Here is a 17,325-nt window from a genome sequence, read left to right as displayed (position 1 = left end):
TGAAATAATAATCGTAGTATTAAAGGCAGAGATCGGGGCGAGACAATGGGGATGTTGGCGAGGGAGCCCCGATCCGGATTAGAAACACCTCCCAGCCCCGCAGAATAATACTGATCGCGCCCCCTCCGCGCGCTCCCTCCCCCGAGTGCGGAGCGGGAGGAGGCGGCGGCGGCCGAGGAGGAGGAGGAGGAGGCCCAGGAGGAGGAGGCGTTGGAGGCCGAGGAGGAGGAGGAGGAGGCCGCAGAGGAGGAGGCCGAGGCGGAGGAGGAGGAGGAGGCCGGGCTCGGGAGGCAGCATGAGCCGAGCGCGGCGGCCGCGGCTCCTCTCGGCTGCGCTCGTTGCCCATTGACAGCAGCGTCTGCAGCTCGCTTCAAGATGGCCGCTTGGCTCACATTCATTTTCTACTGAACGACTTTTAACTTTCATTGTCTTTTCCGCCCGCTGCGATCGCTTCTCGCCGGCTGCTTTTTCCGGGTACGTAGGAGGCGAGGCGCCTCCGGGACGGGGCCTGGGGGCGGTGGGGGTCGCGCCGGGCTCGGGCCGGCCGCTGGTGGACTGGGAGCGGCCCCCCCCGCGCCTCGCCCGCGCCGGCCGGGAGGGCGCTGACAGCGTGGGCGCCGAGCCCCGCGCCGCCGCCGCCCGCCGCCCGCCGGCCCCGCGCGCCGCCCGGCCCCGCGCGCCGCCCGCGCCCGCCCGCGCCCGCGAGCGCGCGCCCGCCGCCGCCCGCCGACTCCCGCGGCGCCGGGACCGACCCGCAGCCCGCGCCGCCGCCGCCAGCCGGCCTCGGCGCCGCTCCAGCCGCCGCCCGCTCCAGCCCGGACGCGCCGCGCGCGGCCCCACGTTTTAGTTCCTTTCTCCCCCGAGCGCCCCTCTACACCCTCGCGACGCACATGGCCCCCGAGAAGAACACTTCTATTTGCAGCTTCTGCGGCTCTCCCGGCCACGGCGCCTTTTGTTGAGAGGTAGATTTTGATGAAACGGGGACGGGTGCCTGAAATCGGGAGCTGCTTGGGTCAAGTGGCTTCCCTCCTCTCCCGAAGAAAGGGCTTTGGAGGGGTTTAAACAGCCAGAGAACGCCCCCATTTTATAGGGACGGGTTGCGTGGGGGGCAGCGATCCCGCCAAGGTGGATGTTAGGCTGGTGAGAGCCCGAACAAAAATGTTATTAACTTAACTTGGAGGGACACTTGTGAGAAATTGGATGGCTTGTAAGATGGCGGTTCCCAGTTGTTTCCAAGGTCTCCTGCGTTTGTGTTTAAAATGGTAAAGTTTTCAAGGTGTTATTTGTTGGGAGTCTTGGATAAGTTCTTCAAACATTACTTGGGACGTGCTCACTGGGAAGTGGGCATTTCAAATTTGGAGCTTTTTTTGGAGTGATGATGGTGAGTGGACGTTAGTCTTGCAAGAGGTTTCCTCTCTTTCTTTCTTTTTTCCTCTTTTTGTTTTTTTCTCTCTCAGAGACTACAGTTTTTCTCTCAGCCTCTAGTATGGGATGCACTTAGAACCATGACTTAAGTCCACAACGTTTTACAGGTTTTGCTAAATGTCAGCTTAGGTCATGTGGTGAGGAGATGCTTTGGAAAACGAGCACTAAAAAGTTGATGGCATATGTTTACGCAGTCTTGGGTTTGACAGCCATATAGCATGATCTTTTCCCCAGAGATTTACAGTTAATAATTGGAAGTAAACAAGTATAGAGACTTTGATCATTCCCAATTGCAATAAAAGGATTTAGTGGGCTTAGTGGTCACGGTTCAGTATTTGAAATACAAGCATGTATTAACCCCTTCCCTTAAAGTAGGCAAAATTCTGGGCATATTTATTCAAATCCAAGTGTAGGTTGGTGATGCCTAGAATGTTATGAGTAGTTCAACCTATATTTTATAGGAAGCTTTTAACCCCCAAGTTCTGGAAACATATTATATGCCACGCTAAAGTCTTGAAACTTAAGGATGCCAATTGTTAACAGCATATGCTAACTTATGAGACTGTATTAACATTTGAGTTTTATTTTAAGTAGAATCCCTTAGAGGTTGATTTTGTGGGCACACATATTTTTTTTAAATATTTGAGTTCATTCCCATACATCTGCCCCAAAGTGCAAAGGTGTTTGAAATAACCTACTTGTGTAAATTTACACCTAGTATCTTTAAAGCCATATAAGTCACTGTGTATGCATGTGTGTATGTATACACACACATATACACACACTTCTGTAAGAAAAGTGAGCATTTAGTTATACTTGAAAAATCCATTAATGTTCTACCATCAAGTTCTTGGGTGTGCATTAAGTGCCCCAAAAGGTAAAATTCTCCCTAGAAGTCAAGTTAACCCCAACTTTACCCATACTTGTATTGGGCTGGGAGCCCCAACTGGGGTTATGGAGTTCATCTGCATTTGTTAGATTGCAATAGTCAAGCTGATTGTTAACATAAGAACTTGCTTCTGTTTTCCTTCATTTTGACATTACTGGTGTTAGGCCTCCAACTAAAGTGACAGCCCCAACTGAGTATGTTGTAATGGTAAGTTTAAACTATTGAGTATTTTTTCCATTGTATGTTTGATGCATTTTTGCTTGCTTAACTGGCAGTTTCTGTGGTGGAACCTAGAAGGTTTTCCTTTCTAAGGTGCAAGAGATTGTTTCTGAAGCCTTATCAAGCATGTCAGATGTTTTGGAAGTCTTCATTAGGTTCCCAGTACTTTCAAGTGGTATAAAAAGATAAAGAACTGATTCTTATACAAGTAACAAAGTGGTATTTACTAGCATTGTAAATGGTTATAGGGTTGTGGTCAAATTCTTGTGAATTGAAGTAGAGGAGTTGTGTGAATTAACACTTAAGATGAATTTGAAAGGGTTTTGGTCAAGTACATGAGACTTAAACGTTCAAAGCCAACCAGTAGATAACCTTTCACTGAGGTCTGATTGTTCTGTGTGTTAATATTTGTGTTTGTCTGGTGTTGATTTTATGTAAAGTAGAGGAGAAATAAAGGCAGCTGTTTTTATTGATGCCCCTTCCTGAACTTCATGATCGGTGGCATTAGTGTGATGTGTTTTTGCAAGGGGACAGAAGTATCACCTTGCTAACTATCTTTCTAGTAAAGGTCCTGCTGTTTCATAAGGAGAGTTTTCTTTGAGAACCAAGAAGGCTTGTCTTTAATCACCAAGTACAATAGAATTAAATATTGCTACTCTTTAGGGACACTGCTCCATCCACAACTCCTCTAATATAAATATATAAATCCCACTTAGATTTATATTAACAATATGTTGACAATATTCCTCTAAACAAGTCATCCAAAGATAACTGAGGAGTCACACATGACGTTTTCTGTTGAAGTCACTGGTTGCCACTGTGGTCACTTTTCATAAAAGAGGCTTTGTTTTGTTTTTACCGTTTTTTTTTTTTTTGTTTTGTGTGTGTGTGTTTTTAGTACTCTAAAGCTTTTAGTTTCAGCCATTGAGCTGTGTTGATTAGTATTTCCCTCTTCTGCATTAAAATTCCCTGAGAATTAAAACCTCAGATGCATCTTCAAGTTTCACAAGCTCCTAGATTTCTATTCGAGGCAGCTTTGAGAATGTGCTTCAGATAAGTCTGGAAGCTTAGTCTTATTTCAGATTCTGAAATGAATGAAGTGGGAGTGAGAAATGCATTTTTCAAGCATACTGCACGAAGTAATTGACTTCCCTGATTGTCCGCTGTTGTATTGTTGCTGCCAGTTCCCCACCGTGACTTTTCTGTAACATATGATATCTGTTGGGAATAGCATTTCATTGTGTGGGGTTTGCATGGAGGTGAGGCTGAGAAAATGACATTTGTTTTTCTCTGCTATCGGTGCTCTGGGTTGACAAGGTGTTGATTTAGCGTTGGGAATGGGCTGGTCACATGGTCCTTTACTTATTGTCACTGTCGTCGATTCAGGTAGTTTTTCTTGCCTCTATCCAGCATAGTTCAGGTAAAACACAAGGCTTTGCCCACTCCTCGTCTGCTGTGAAACAGATTTCAGTTTTCAGCCTTTCCAAAACTTTGTATCGCTCATCCTAATCTACAGGAGAACTTCCTATTAGAGAAGAAAGCTTTAAAGAGTTTCAGTTCAATAAACATCTCTGCAATTTGAGCCCTGACGGTTTCGGGCTAAGTGCACAGTTGGCAATTCTCAAAAGATCCCTTCATGAAATTTTTGACCTAGTGATTGCTAACAGGAGAGACCGAAAGAGTAAAGATCTGAAAGAAGCTCTTCGCGCCGAGTCGACGTGGAAAGAGGCCCCCGAGAGTGTCCGAAATGGCCGGAGTGCGGTTTGCATTTTCCTTTACCACTGCACGCTCCGGGGTCCCCCAGGCTGTCTGCCGGGTCGCCTCGGGCCAGGATCCTGCTCCCCTGCGCCGCGGGCCTCGTGGGGCCGCCCCACCCCCGCGCTGCGCGCCCGCACCCCACCCCGCCCCCGCGCGGCCCCGCCCCCGCGCCGTGCCGGCCCCTCCCCCGCGCCCGCCGCTGCCGCCGCCCGGCAGCCCCGCACGCCCGCCGAAGCTACGGGCTCGGCCCGGCTCCGCGCGAAGTTGCAGCGGTGGCCGGATGCCAAGTGTAAGTGTAAGTTGCTATGGAAACCCCGACAGAGGCGAGTTCCGAATCCGGAGCGAGACGGAGCCCCGGGCGCCGCCGGATCCGCCCCTCCGCATCCCGGCCCCCCGGCCCCCGGGCGTCCGCGCGCTCAGGCCCCAGCCCGAGGCCGACTCGAGGTGCTTCTCCTGCGGCCCCAGCACCCAGCTCCGGAAATGCCAGGGATGCAGATAGAGCAGAATTTGCTTTCCCTTTGTATCGCGTCAAAACGTGCCAGGTTCTGGTTGCCGGAACCGCTTAAAACAACCAGAACCCCTGGGAAGCCAGGGAATGCTCCTGGATTTTCGATCGAAGATCCATAAGGAAGTTTTACCCTAAATTTGGAGTCCTGGAACAAGCCCTAGCGGTTGGTAAATATCTGCGGGGAGCGTCTAGCGTCTGCAGCAGCCGTGGGGCTGCTGGGCTGGAGGACAAATGGAAGAAAGAGACCCGAATGCTCTCAGCTCCCAGCCCCCACCCCAGACCTTTTCTTCTCCCTCCTGGAATGACCTGAGGGACCAGAGATTACTCTTCTTGGATCCTTTTTCACCTTTTCAGTAGAATTAATTGAGGTCTGATCAGTGAATTCCTTCTGTAGAAGACGTTGGGACAGTCCAGCTGCACAGTGTTAAACGAGTTTTATGAACTCCTTCAGCATTTCAGAGCATATAGTTACTGGGAGTTGGAGATAATCTCGATTCTCTTTCTGTGAATTATGGTCAGTATTTCTTTGTCTTGCAGGATCTTTTATCAAGCAGAAATGCATCGAACAACCAGAATCAAGATCACTGAGCTAAATCCCCACCTAATGTGTGTGCTTTGTGGAGGGTACTTCATTGATGCCACAACCATAATAGAATGTCTACATTCCTGTAAGTACACTTTTAGACCTTTTCTTGTGTCGTGTATATTTAACATCTTGTCCTGAAATTTGAAAACTAACAATTCCCACTGTCCTTGAGAATGTTGGTACAAAATGAAGAAGTCGGTTTTTGCTCTTGCATTTAGTGACTTTTTGTTAATGCATATTTAATAAAAATATTTGTATAAATATAAATTGTATAAGTGTTCTCAGGATGTTAACTGAGTTTGTTTATTTAATTAGAAATACCTTTTGGTATTTACCATTTTGTTACTACTAGTTCTGTATTTATGACACTAATTTTATTGCTTAGCATCTACCTCCTGAACTTTAAAAAATTTGTTTTTATTTCTAGTCTGTAAAACGTGTATTGTGCGTTACCTGGAGACCAGCAAGTATTGTCCTATCTGTGATGTCCAAGTTCACAAGACCAGACCACTACTGAATATAAGGTAGGAAAATGTTTAAAAACATTGTTTGTAATTGTTATTGGAATTGCATAATTATTGAATTTAGTGTTTATTTCTTCACACAAAATTTACCCTTCAGTCCCTGTCTACTGCGTGTACTTTGTGGAGGAGGATAGCCCTTAATTTCTTGGCCATTTTAATGATGACTAACTTTAAACAGAGGTCAATATTCAAGGGATTTTAAGATTTTTTAAAATCATTTTTAAAAATGGAATTAGTTCTCCATTTTTGCATTGCTTTATTGACCTTGTGACAGGCAAGAGTGCATGTGTTTAAACTGCTTCCATTCTCTCCTCTTTGTTCTCTTTCATATTAGCTAATTCAGTAATTTGGAAGGCACACTTTTCTTGACTTAGTGAAATGTGAAGAATTTATTAGTGAATATAAAATAGAGTATTCTTCTAATTTAAAAACAGTGCTACTACATAAAGAAATTTTATCCTCATAATTATCATGTTGATGTAGTTATAGACAGTGTTACAATCAAGTAATATACTATAACAGAGAAAACAAAGAATGTTTAAAAACTTATGAACATTTTTAGTGTTTGTCATATTAGTTGATAGTTTATTTTCTAATTTATTCTTTTTCAGGTCAGATAAAACTCTTCAAGATATTGTATACAAATTAGTTCCAGGGCTTTTCAAAAGTGAGTAACTTGCTTAAAAATGAATTTTTAAAAAGTATTTATCAGTTTTACCTGCTATGTTTAAGTCTTTTTTTTCCTCCTCTTTAGATGAAATGAAGAGAAGAAGGGACTTTTATGCAGCTCATCCTTCAGCTGATGGTAACTCTTTAGAGGGGGAAAGACATTTTATTTGGAGGGAGAACTTATCCAGTAATTTATTAAAATTAAGTTTAAAGTACCAATTCCATTTTTCTATATGTATAATATTTAATTAAATATTTAATTCTTAAAAATTGAATTTAAAAATGTCTTTATAGCTGCCAATGGCTCTAATGAAGATAGAGGAGAAGTTGCAGATGAAGATAAGAGAATTATAACTGATGATGAAATAATAAGTTTATCCATTGAATTCTTTGACCAGAACAGGTAAATTCTTAAGGAAATGTGTTTTATGCTAATATATTTATTAGATACATTGTTTGCCTAATAAATTATCTGTTTCTTAGATTGGATCGGAAAGTAAATAAAGACAAGGAGAAATCTAAGGAGGAGGTATGTTCCATGATACAAAAACACATAGAAGGTGCATTGTTTGGATTCTAGATTTTATGAGGGTGTATGTTGCCCTTTAGAATATCCTAGAGTCAGATGTTGCTATCAAATAGAAGAAAGTCATCATGTTTGATGTTTAAGAGTGATCTATATTTGATAGTTACTAGATAGAATTTATCTTATATATGATTACTATTTTTACAAAATATTTTCAGTAATTAATGTTTAATGCTTTGATGTACTGAAGGAATCTGTTCATTTAGTATTTATAATAATAGCAAACTCAAAGTATAGCTGAGAACTTAGTCAAATCTCAGCTTTGGTATTCGTACCTTTTATCATACTCAGACATCTCTCTATTTTTTTTGACTTTTAAAAAAAATCTTAAAGTTAGGAATTTTAAAAAATTATTTTTCTTAAATATGCTCTTAGGTGAATGATAAAAGATATTTACGATGCCCAGCAGCAATGACTGTGATGCACCTAAGAAAGTTTCTCAGAAGTAAAATGGACATACCTAATACTTTCCAGGTATCTACTTTATAGTCTTCATGCATTTTATGTAAATCTTTTTTTAAAAAATTTCAATGACATTTTTCTTCTTGGATTCTAAACCCAAAAAAGCAATGGAATTTTTTTTTTTTTAATTTAGTACTTTATTTGGAAATAGCTCGTAAAATATTTGGTATGGATTCTGTTTTATGCTATGAAAACAAATCCCTTAATAATTTCAAGAAATGTTTTCCCTCATTTGAAGTTTCCAGAGGGATTCTTTCTTTGTCCAAATGTTTGGAGAAAATGTTTTTTTAAAGCATTTTTGGATTCTATTTAGATGGCAAAAAAAATCTAGATTTACCATCATACTTTGTGATGCTTAATAATTGAAGTGTTGTTTTTCAACAGATTGATGTCATGTATGAAGAGGAACCTTTAAAGGATTACTATACACTAATGGATATTGCCTACATTTATACCTGGAGAAGGGTAAGTAGCCTACCTGATGCTCGCAGGTTACTTTGATAGACTGTACTTAAAGATCTAAGACTGATTTTTTTTTTCCTCTTAACTTTATAGAATGGTCCGCTTCCTTTGAAATACAGAGTTCGACCTACTTGTAAAAGAATGAAGATCAGTCATCAGAGAGATGGACTGACAAATGCTGGAGAACTGGAAAGTGACTCTGGGAGTGACAAGGCCAACAGCCCAGCAGGAGGTATTCCCTCCACCTCTTCTTGTTTGCCCAGCCCCGGCACTCCAGTCCAGTCTCCTCATCCTCAGTTTCCTCACATTTCCAGCACTATGAATGGAACCAGCAGCAGCCCCAGCGGTAACCACCAATCTTCCTTTGCCAATAGACCTCGAAAATCGTCAGTAAATGGGTCGTCAGCAACTTCATCTGGTTGATACCTGAGACTGTTGAGGAAAAAAATTTTAAACCCCTGATTTATATAGATATCTTCATGCCATTACAGCTTTATAGATGCTAATACATGTGACTATCGTCCAATTTGCTTTCTTTTGTAGTGACGTTAAATTTGGCTATAAAAGATGGACTAGATGTGATATTCATATGGACGTTAATTGAAAAGAAAGATTATTTCTCGAAAGAATTGGTTTCTGAGAAAGCAGGCAAGATGTTTTTCTGTGTGTTAGGACAGATGTGAAATGGTTTCTGTAACCATTGTTTGGATTTGAAAATCTTCTGCAGTGGATATAAACATTGGGCCATAGTTTGTTAATCTCAACTAACACCTACATTACATCCTCCCTGATTGTTCTTGTTATTATGCTGTTTTGTGAACCTGTAGAAAACAAGTGCTTTTTATCTTGAAATTCAACAAATGGAAAGAATATGCATAGAATAATGCATTCTATGTAGCCATGTCACTGTGAATAACAATTTCTTGCATATTTAGCCATTTTGATTCCTGTTTGATTTTTACTTCTCTGTTGCTGCGCGAAACCGATCAAAGGAAAGTAAACTTCAGTTTTACAATCTGTAAGCGTAAAAGCGGGTACTACCGTTTATTTTACTGACTTGTTTAAATGATTCGCTTTTGTATGAATCAGATGGCATTATGCTTATTGTACAATGCCATATTGGTATACGACATAACAGGAAACAGTATTGTATGATATATTTATAAATACTATAAAGAAAATATTGTGTTTCATGCATTCAGAGATGGTTGTTAAAATTCTCCCAACTGGTTCGACCTTTGCAGATACCTATGTTTGAGCCTTATCACCATAGAATATTTTTAATGCGGATATCTAATTCTAAATTTTGTTCCATTGGAAGCGATTGGCATATCGTAATACTGACTTTTCTCTAGTAATACCTGTTTACTTTTAAAATTAATAGTTGCATTAAAGAAAAACTTTTCACTAAGGAAATTGGAAATGCTTTCTTCATTTCCCATTGCTTATGATGGAATTAATATGTTTTTAAAATGCATATTGATCGCTGTAATTCTAAAACAAGTATTTTAAATAAACCAGCAAATTGCTGGAAGAAGGCATTTTATCTAAAATTATTTTAATATGTGGCATAGTGGAAATTTCAAATTTAAGAATTGCTTTTACAGTTATAAACAGTGGAATATGCCCTCTCTGTAATGTCTGGAAATAGAAGCAATTTATCGTGAGCTTCTACAGGTATTAGTTTTTAAATAGAGTGAGCATGTTGAATTTAAAGTATGAATATCCCCAACAATTTTCAGTTTGTGTTTTGCTTTGGTCGAACTTGTTCATCACCCATCAGTTATTTGTGAGGGTGTTTATTCTCTATGAATATTGTTTCATGTTTGTATGGGGAAATTGTAGTTAAACATTTCATTGTCCCCCGTCTGCAAAAGAAGCACAATTCTATTGCTCTGTCTTGCTTATAGTCATTAAATCATTACTTTTACATATATTGCTGTTACTTCTGCTTTCTTTAAAGATACAGTAAATGAAGTTTTATGAAACCACAAAATACATATATTTTTATTTTGACCTAAATTTGTACAGTCCCATTGTAAGTGTTGTTTCTAATGATAGATGTAAAATTAAATTTCATTTGTAATTGGAAAAAATCCAATAAAAAGGATATTCATTTAGAAAATAGCTAAGACTTTAATAAAAATTTGATATGAAAAGCACAATGTGCAGAAGTTTTGGAAACCCTATTGTGGATTACAACAGGTAAAAGCTGAAGAACATCCATTGCTGTCTTAGTGATGTTGCTGAGAGTACATGCTTTGTTGTATAATTGCTTGAAAGCCCAATTGAAAGATGTATCTGTTTATTTACTCTACAATCTTTGAAGTAAAAGTTACCCATGTTTGCCAATTTTGGTGAATTTAACTCATTTTTCTAGGCTTTTCTTCTTAAGTTGTTCATGATGTTATCCAAGACAAAAAAAAAAGTTAAGTTTCAAGTGATGTTTTTACTTTGGATATGACTGTGTATATAAAAAATGCAAAAATATTTTTCAAAGGCTAAAAACTTAAAGTGCTAGTGGATTGTCATTTGACTTACACAAAACCAAGTCATAGGATCAACACAGAACTCAAAGATTTTACATCTCAACCTTTTTATGGACTTATTTTTGAAATTACTTAGTAAAATATCAGATATTGCATTTATGGCTTACCTAACACTATTTCACCATACTTGAAAACATGTCCATTTATTTTGTTTGAAAGAGGAATTTCCCCCCTACTCAATTTGAAAATTGCTTAAGCTTTAAAGGCTATTTCAGCTAAAATTTGTCTCTTAATAAAACAGAAGAGAGTATAATGTTTTGTATTCTATAAGCAGCCATCATGGGTTTGACAATTAGGCTTTAAAACTTTTGCTAAACTACCACTTAAAATTTCAATGTTAACAAAAACCCATATCAAAGCTGCTAACTTTTTAACTCTTAGCAATCAAGGCAGAACGCGTGAAAAGTCGGCTTTAGGTTTGGCTTTTGCTTCTGAACAGTTCTGGGATTCTGTACCACAAAGTTAGAGCTAAAAATATTCCACAGAAAATGCCTAAATTGATTTCACAGATTTTAGCTTAAATGCAAAAAAAGAATGAGGCTGGTTCCTGTTGTATAAATAGTGATCTATCTTGCTTTACACATGCATACCACTTTACAAGTACCTTTTTGCTTTTAAAATTGCCGGCCGTTAATTGCTCTGAGTTGAAAAAAAAAGTTGCCCTTCAGTTGACTTAACCTACCAACCATATTGCTTTGTTTCCTTATCCATATGTGCAAATGTTAGGACCTTTGGAGGTACAATGCAACAGGCAGAGTAAGCTGATAGGGGCTTTCCTTCATCCTTTCCTCTTATTCTTTTCCCAATATTGGAGTTGCAGTTCATTTGTGAAGTCTTTTCGGTACACTCGTTGTATAGGCCTATCAAAAAGTTTTGTTACGAAACCTTAATAGCAATGTAAAAGGAATCCATGTGAAATCCTACTTGCACTGGCCAAGAAGAAATGAAAATGTTTGGTTTTTGAAAAATAGCTTATGGTAGTCTTTGGAGAAGATGGGATTTTAATTTTAGAAACAATTTGCACATGGAACCTAGTCTCCTTTAGAATCCTGAGGTGAAGGAAGTGTTATTGTTGTTCATTTCTCTTTATATTTTAAAGGTTTTAAAAATACATCTTTTCCTTCTGACATTACCCTGGAATGACAGTTGGAAATTCTGATTCAGTTTGGTGCTCCATGAAATGGAGGCTTCATGTTATTTTGAAATACAATGATTGTTTCTTCCATACAGTTTTACTCGCCTTTTATCCAAAACAAAAGGTCTTGATGAAATTACATTTTAAAGGACCCTTAAAAATATATATATATATACCTTTAAGACATCTAAGTTTCAAAGAGCACAGAACGCAGCTCCAACATAAGGCTCTTGGGTTAGATAAGGTCACTTCGCTTGAGGATGTTTCTTCAAGTATAAAATGAACAGTACAACAGGTGATTATTTCTAAGGTCGCTTAAAAAAAAAATCCGGATTCCTCCAAAATAAAACCTTGAATTAAACTGGGTCCACAGAATTCAGATAGATGGGTTCTTTACAAGGAAGAGAAAGTATCACATATTAGAGCTTCCCAGTAGATCAGACTTGGGAAATAGCACCGCGAAGCCTGTCCATCTCCTTACAAATCTCAAGATCGCCCAGTTTTGATTATGAAAGTCTCCGAAAATGTTTACACAGTCTAGTGTTTCCTGTTTCCGCACTTAATTTTTTTTTAACGTTTTTTCTTCTTTTGGTTCTTGAAACGGATTTCCTTTATTTGCACCAGTTTCTTTTTCTGAATGTGCAATTTCTAGAGGTCTCACATGAAGACTTCACCATCAACTTTTTGTCTTCATCAAGTCGACGACATCAACAGTCATTTATCACTGGAAAGGCTACTCCAGGATCCTTATGAGTTTTCTGAAGAAGTTCAAGTGCCTGTGGAAAACTCACCCGAAGTCTCATTTAACCCCCTAAATGAATAGTAAGCACTCAATAAAACTTCCAATGGATGAGTTAAATTACCCCCATTCTTCTGTTTTCTTAAAATATCCCTCCCAGAGGCTATTAGAAGGGAATTTCCCAAAATAGCAAGTGATGTTCCCTCAGAGTCACCTACATTTCAGTTAAAAAAAAAAAAAAAAAGTTACTTCTTGCTCTGATTGTTGGGTGGTCATCAACTCCAAGCTTCAAAATGATCGTGATTTCAAGTTCGGTGCGGATTCGGCGCTCTTCAACTCTGTCCTTCTAAGTTAGCTAGAACCCAACAGACCCTCGGAAGGCTGCGGACTAGGGTACTCGGGAAAGGCGTCGAAAATTGGGATGGAAGGAATGAGAACGTTACAGAGATGGATAAAGAAGTTACTGGAGACAGCGAAGCCTGTCCAGGAGCTCCAGTCTTAAGTCTAAGTGCCCCCACGAGTGGAAATAGTCAAAGAAAGCCGAAGACAGGAGCGCAGTGCGCTGCTTGCAAGATAAAGCGGGGGCGAGGGTAATTAGGGTGGAAAGAGCAACGGCTTAAAAAAAAAAAAGAGAAAGAAAGGCTTCCTATGTTCGGGTGCCCGGTGGAAAGGGCACAGGACGCCCGGCTGGAGAAAATGACCTTCGTTTCCCGGCAGCGCTGCCTTCCCGATTAGGGAGCCTTTACCAAAAGGACCGGTTACAGAGAAAACGGCCCTTCTCCCTGTTTTATTTTTTAACTAGCAGCTCTCCGAGAACCGCAAAGAGCGACAGCCCAGACCTCCGCCCCCGATTGCGCCGCGGGGTTCGACCCGGCCCAACGCTCGAGCCCAGGCCGCGGGGCACCGGGAGGCCATTTTGCGCGTGCGCCGCGCGCCACCCTCGGCTCGGCGGACTCGGATCCCGCCAATTTTGAAAGCGAGATTCCCAGGCCCTGGCAGGCTGGGGAGGCGGGAAAACGAAGTCGTGTCTCCACGGCCGGACCCGGTGGCGAGCGGCGGCGACAGCCGGGTGCGCGTGATCTCACAAGGCGGCCCCCGTCCTGCCGAAGGCCTCTCCACCGGGCGGGACACCGAGGCGCGGCAACTGGCCCCTGGGCCGCGAGCTCAGCGTGGGCAGGAAAGTGTCCCACGTCCCGGGAGGCGGCGGCGTCGCCTGCAAAGCCCTCAGAAGCGATTCCTTGCGGGGCCATTCCAGATTATCGCCTCGCTTTGCCCTCCTCCCTCCGGCTGCTTCAAACCCTATGCCCTTTCTCCTTCAATAACAAGGTGTCCTTGGAGTTTAGCGTTTTGTTGGAAAGACTGTAAGCCAAATTATTAACAGAATATAAAACCGCCATTTGAGGGTTCCCGAAGGCTGAGCCTCAGCCTTCCCGAAGGGTCCTCCAGTTGAACTTGTTTAATGGGTAGAACGAGCTCTAATCCCCTGGGAAGAAAACCTGACCAGGTTACAGTGTCGAGGAAGGGGTGGCTGCGCGATAGGAATCTTAAGATCTGGGCGAAGGACCACACTTTGGGACCCAAATGCGAAGCCTGGGTCTCCGGGCAGGGCGAACCTGGAAGGTCCGGTGCTCTCGCACTCCGGCGCCATTGAGACCCCGGCGGGGCAGAGGATCGGGCGGTCGGAGGTTGGGGTATCGCCTCTGAAAAGCCGCCGGGACGCAGCGGTTTCCAGCAGAGTCCGCGCCTGCCTGATCCCCGGGGCAGAAACGCTTCTCTGACCCAGGAGTCCCACGTGCGCCCAAAAACGGGGAGAGGAAGGGACGGCTTGGGGAGGGGGACCGGGGTAACAGCAGAGAAATGAAAGCGGCCTAAAATGGGCGACGCCCGGCGAGTCCTCTTTATCGGCGCGGCAGACTGCAGGAGCCGCCATTTGGTGGCGGATTTCGGTATTTCAGTAGCACGTTGTGCTGAACGTCACAACTGGCTTGTCTACGTGGCAAGGTCGTTTCGGAACCGCCGTTTTTAAAAATGCAAATTTCCCCCTGGCCTCCCCCCTTCCCCGGAGCACCGACCCCTCCCCCACTCGCGGTGGAGGGCGCCGCGGCTCGGCTCCCCCTCGACCCGGGGCGGGGACCTCGGGGCTGCACCGGGCTCCACCCGCGCCCAAGGGCTAGTGTGATGCGGCGTGGAGCCCAGCGCAGGACTAACGGGTGTTTTTCTCCCCCTTTTTCCCAGATTGCGAGCCCGCAGCTTTCCTCTCCCCTGCGGAGAATCTCATTTCCTTGGGGCGGTGACGGGCATTGTCTTTTTGCGGGGGTCGCGTGCCAGCCCTGGCCTCCCGCCTCACACCTCTTGGAAGCAAGGAAGAGAAAGGCGGGCCAGGCCTGGCAGAAAGGGACCCACCCGACGAGACGCGGCTTCTCGGGTAGTGTCGAGTTAGCATCCCGGACTCGCGCTTTCAGCTCGCTCCGGAGCCCTCGGGAGACCCGGGGAGCTACACACCTCTGGGGAGTGCCAGGACGTCGGCGTCCCACCCGGGGTCACCCTGTCTTCCACGGTCTCCATTAAAAGCCCCCGAAGAGCGAGGTGCCTGCCTATCGAGTGGAGAACAAAGGGCCGAGGGGCGAGCGCAAGGCGAGTCGGCGCGCGCGGCTGCCCTTGGCTGGGCCCGGCTCGGAGGCGGGGGCGCCAGGAAGGCCGACTCGCGGCTGGGAAGGGAGGCGGCGGGCGCGCAGCGGAGTCCGCAGCCCCCGCCTCCCCGGCGGACTGAAAGAGCCCAGTCTTTGAGCCAGAGCTGCCATGTTGCATTCGCGGAGGACGCCAGTAATTTGACGCTCCCGAGGCAGTGACACCCCCAACCCGAGAGCCTTTCGGGGCCCTACGTGCCGCACAGCAGTGGTCACAGCCCGAAGGGACCGCGGGGCGCGGGCGGGAGCGCGAGCCCTGCGGGCGGCCGAGCCAGGGCGGCCGCGGCGCCGCCGCTTCCCCTCGCCACCTTCCTTCTAGGGGCTGCGGGGCTGCGCGCTCGGCAAAGGCTCGGTTGCCAGTAGCAACCACACGACGGCGATTTGCAGCCAGGGCTGCAGCCGCGGGTACCGCCGCCGCCTCGTACATCTCGGTGTCTAGCATTTAGAACTCTAGAGGTTGCCCTCGTTGACATCTCTCGCCCCCACCCCTCCGGGTCCTCATCCTCCAAGACCCTCAGCTCCACTCAAAAGCTAGTTCGCTCGGCTCGGCCCTGCCCCCATGGCAGACAATAGATAAATAGGCTCCAAGCGCACGCTGCCGCGCAGGCACCTGAGCCCCCGAGATCCCGGCGCTCGGCTTCGTCCCAGCCCCAGGTGCCCTCGTCTCCAACTTGAGCCGAATTTCTTTGTCAATGGCCAGTCCATTAAAAAGCTTTTCTAGATATCAGCAATAAGGATGGTGGTAAAGAAGGAAGTCAAGATGCCCACTCCCTCTCTAGTAACATCGACACAAAGAGCTTAGGGTTGTGTCTGCCCTTGGTAAAGGTGGCTTTCCTCTGGGTAATAACCACAGGCAAACGCTACAGTCTTCTCTCTTCTTTGTCTACCACGAATATTTTGCATGAAATTCATAATATAACTGCTTGTGTAGCTCAAACATTACCTCCAGATACTTGTTCTTATACATAAGTGGATGGAGCACTTTTTTCTCCCTCATCTCATGTGATGAACCACACCAGACCTCAGCAGTGGGGATGCATAAAGAAAATGATTGACATTAACCCTTAGGAATCTTTCTGCCTTTTCTAATGTCTGTGGCTCTAGGACGTTGATTTAATTTTTAACAGAACTCTTGTTAATGTTTTAAACAAGTTTTTATTGAAGAAAAATCTTCAAAGTATCCAGCAAAATATTTTGATTAGCTAGTAGGATAACCCTGGGAAATAAATGCATTGCCAAATTTCATCGCTCTTAACAAATGACCCGGTTTTAAACAGCTATTAAGTTAGTGGAGTGTTCTTCCTAGATTGACATTTAATGTAAATCACAGATGTGCTGAAATTTTTAAGTTTAAAGCTCCTTGAGGACAAGCACCTGTCTTATTTATCTTTGTATGCTCCGGAGTCCCTTTAACATATATTGTTGTCCCTCAACAAATATTTGTTGAATTTCCAGAGGATTCCAGAAGTTCAACAACCCTTATGAGAAATAAAACTTACTAATAACTACTATAAAGCTTGGATATCTTTAATGAACTCAATGAAAAGGTAAAGATTTTCCAAGCCAGTGGCACTAATCAGATATCCTCATTCATGCATATTTTTACCTAATTATATTTCGAATGTGGTGACTGTAGTAAAAAATATCTGACAGATGTTTCCAGAATTCTAAGAATAAGAACTTGTAACTTTGTTGTTTTCCCACCAAAGGTGTCTGGAAATTGGTTAAATAGGCATAAGATGATATTTTAAAGTTACTTTCATACAGCACAGGCAAGGTGTTAACTGTCTTCACAGTTCAACAGGAATTCTTAAGGAGCTACTATTGGATACTGCAAATCTAAGACAATGCAGCTTGAAATATCCTATTTAATTTAATCTTTAAAACATACTGAAAACAGTTAATAGTCTTAATCATATCTGATGGTAAACTCAAATCAACATGCCTCCTAGAATGCTTCTTAGGTATGATGTTATGAAAGGGGTTCACCTTTAAGCTTCACAAAACGTCAAGTTCATTAAATAAGACAGTTTACCTCAAAGAAGAAAGTTAGCACTACTTGGTTCCTGGGGGCAACATAATGACCTGTAGCTTGCCCAACACTCCCCACCTCCACCTGAAAAACAC

At 43.5% G+C, this 17,325-nt stretch overlaps 1 protein-coding gene across 5 annotated transcripts; it reads left to right on the top strand.

The window, feature by feature from the left end:
- Nucleotides 1-225: 225 nt before the first annotated feature.
- BMI1 (BMI1 proto-oncogene, polycomb ring finger) lies at nt 226-10,420 on the top strand. 5 transcript variants are annotated; one of them, XM_061178767.1, is made up of 10 exons: nt 226-474; nt 5,337-5,467; nt 5,813-5,909; nt 6,521-6,576; nt 6,664-6,714; nt 6,873-6,981; nt 7,062-7,107; nt 7,540-7,638; nt 8,011-8,091; nt 8,182-10,419. In XM_061178767.1, the coding sequence occupies exons 2-10, from the start codon at nt 5,356-5,358 to the stop codon at nt 8,509-8,511; spliced, it is 981 nt and encodes a 326-aa protein (XP_061034750.1). In that variant the 5' UTR covers nt 226-474; nt 5,337-5,355; the 3' UTR covers nt 8,512-10,419. The 5 variants fall into 5 exon arrangements, with proteins under 5 accessions (XP_061034750.1, XP_061034757.1, XP_061034784.1 ...); XM_061178774.1 differs by lacking the exon at nt 226-474 and adding an exon at nt 792-962; XM_061178801.1 differs by lacking the exon at nt 226-474 and adding an exon at nt 4,516-4,580 and having other exon boundaries at nt 8,182-10,420.
- Nucleotides 10,421-17,325: the final 6,905 nt, after the last annotated feature.

Source organism: Eubalaena glacialis, chromosome 2 (assembly GCF_028564815.1).
Source record: "Eubalaena glacialis isolate mEubGla1 chromosome 2, mEubGla1.1.hap2.+ XY, whole genome shotgun sequence".
In the NCBI taxonomy this organism is placed as follows: domain Eukaryota; kingdom Metazoa; phylum Chordata; class Mammalia; order Artiodactyla; family Balaenidae; genus Eubalaena; species Eubalaena glacialis.
The sequence above is the reverse complement of the archived record's forward strand: the minus strand, read 5'-3'. Positions and strand labels throughout refer to the sequence as shown.

What these genes read in the sequence shown, in the direction of transcription:
- BMI1 (XM_061178801.1), top strand. Translation starts at nt 5,356, where the DNA reads ATGCATCGAACAACCAGAATCAAGATCACTGAGCTAAATCCCCACCTA. An exon ending in AATAGAATGTCTACATTCCT is followed by an intron (nt 5,468 to 5,812) that starts GTAAGTACACTT and finishes TTTTATTTCTAG; the next exon opens with TCTGTAAAACGTGTATTGTG. An exon ending in AGGAGAAATCTAAGGAGGAG is followed by an intron (nt 7,108 to 7,539) that starts GTATGTTCCATG and finishes ATATGCTCTTAG; the next exon opens with GTGAATGATAAAAGATATTT.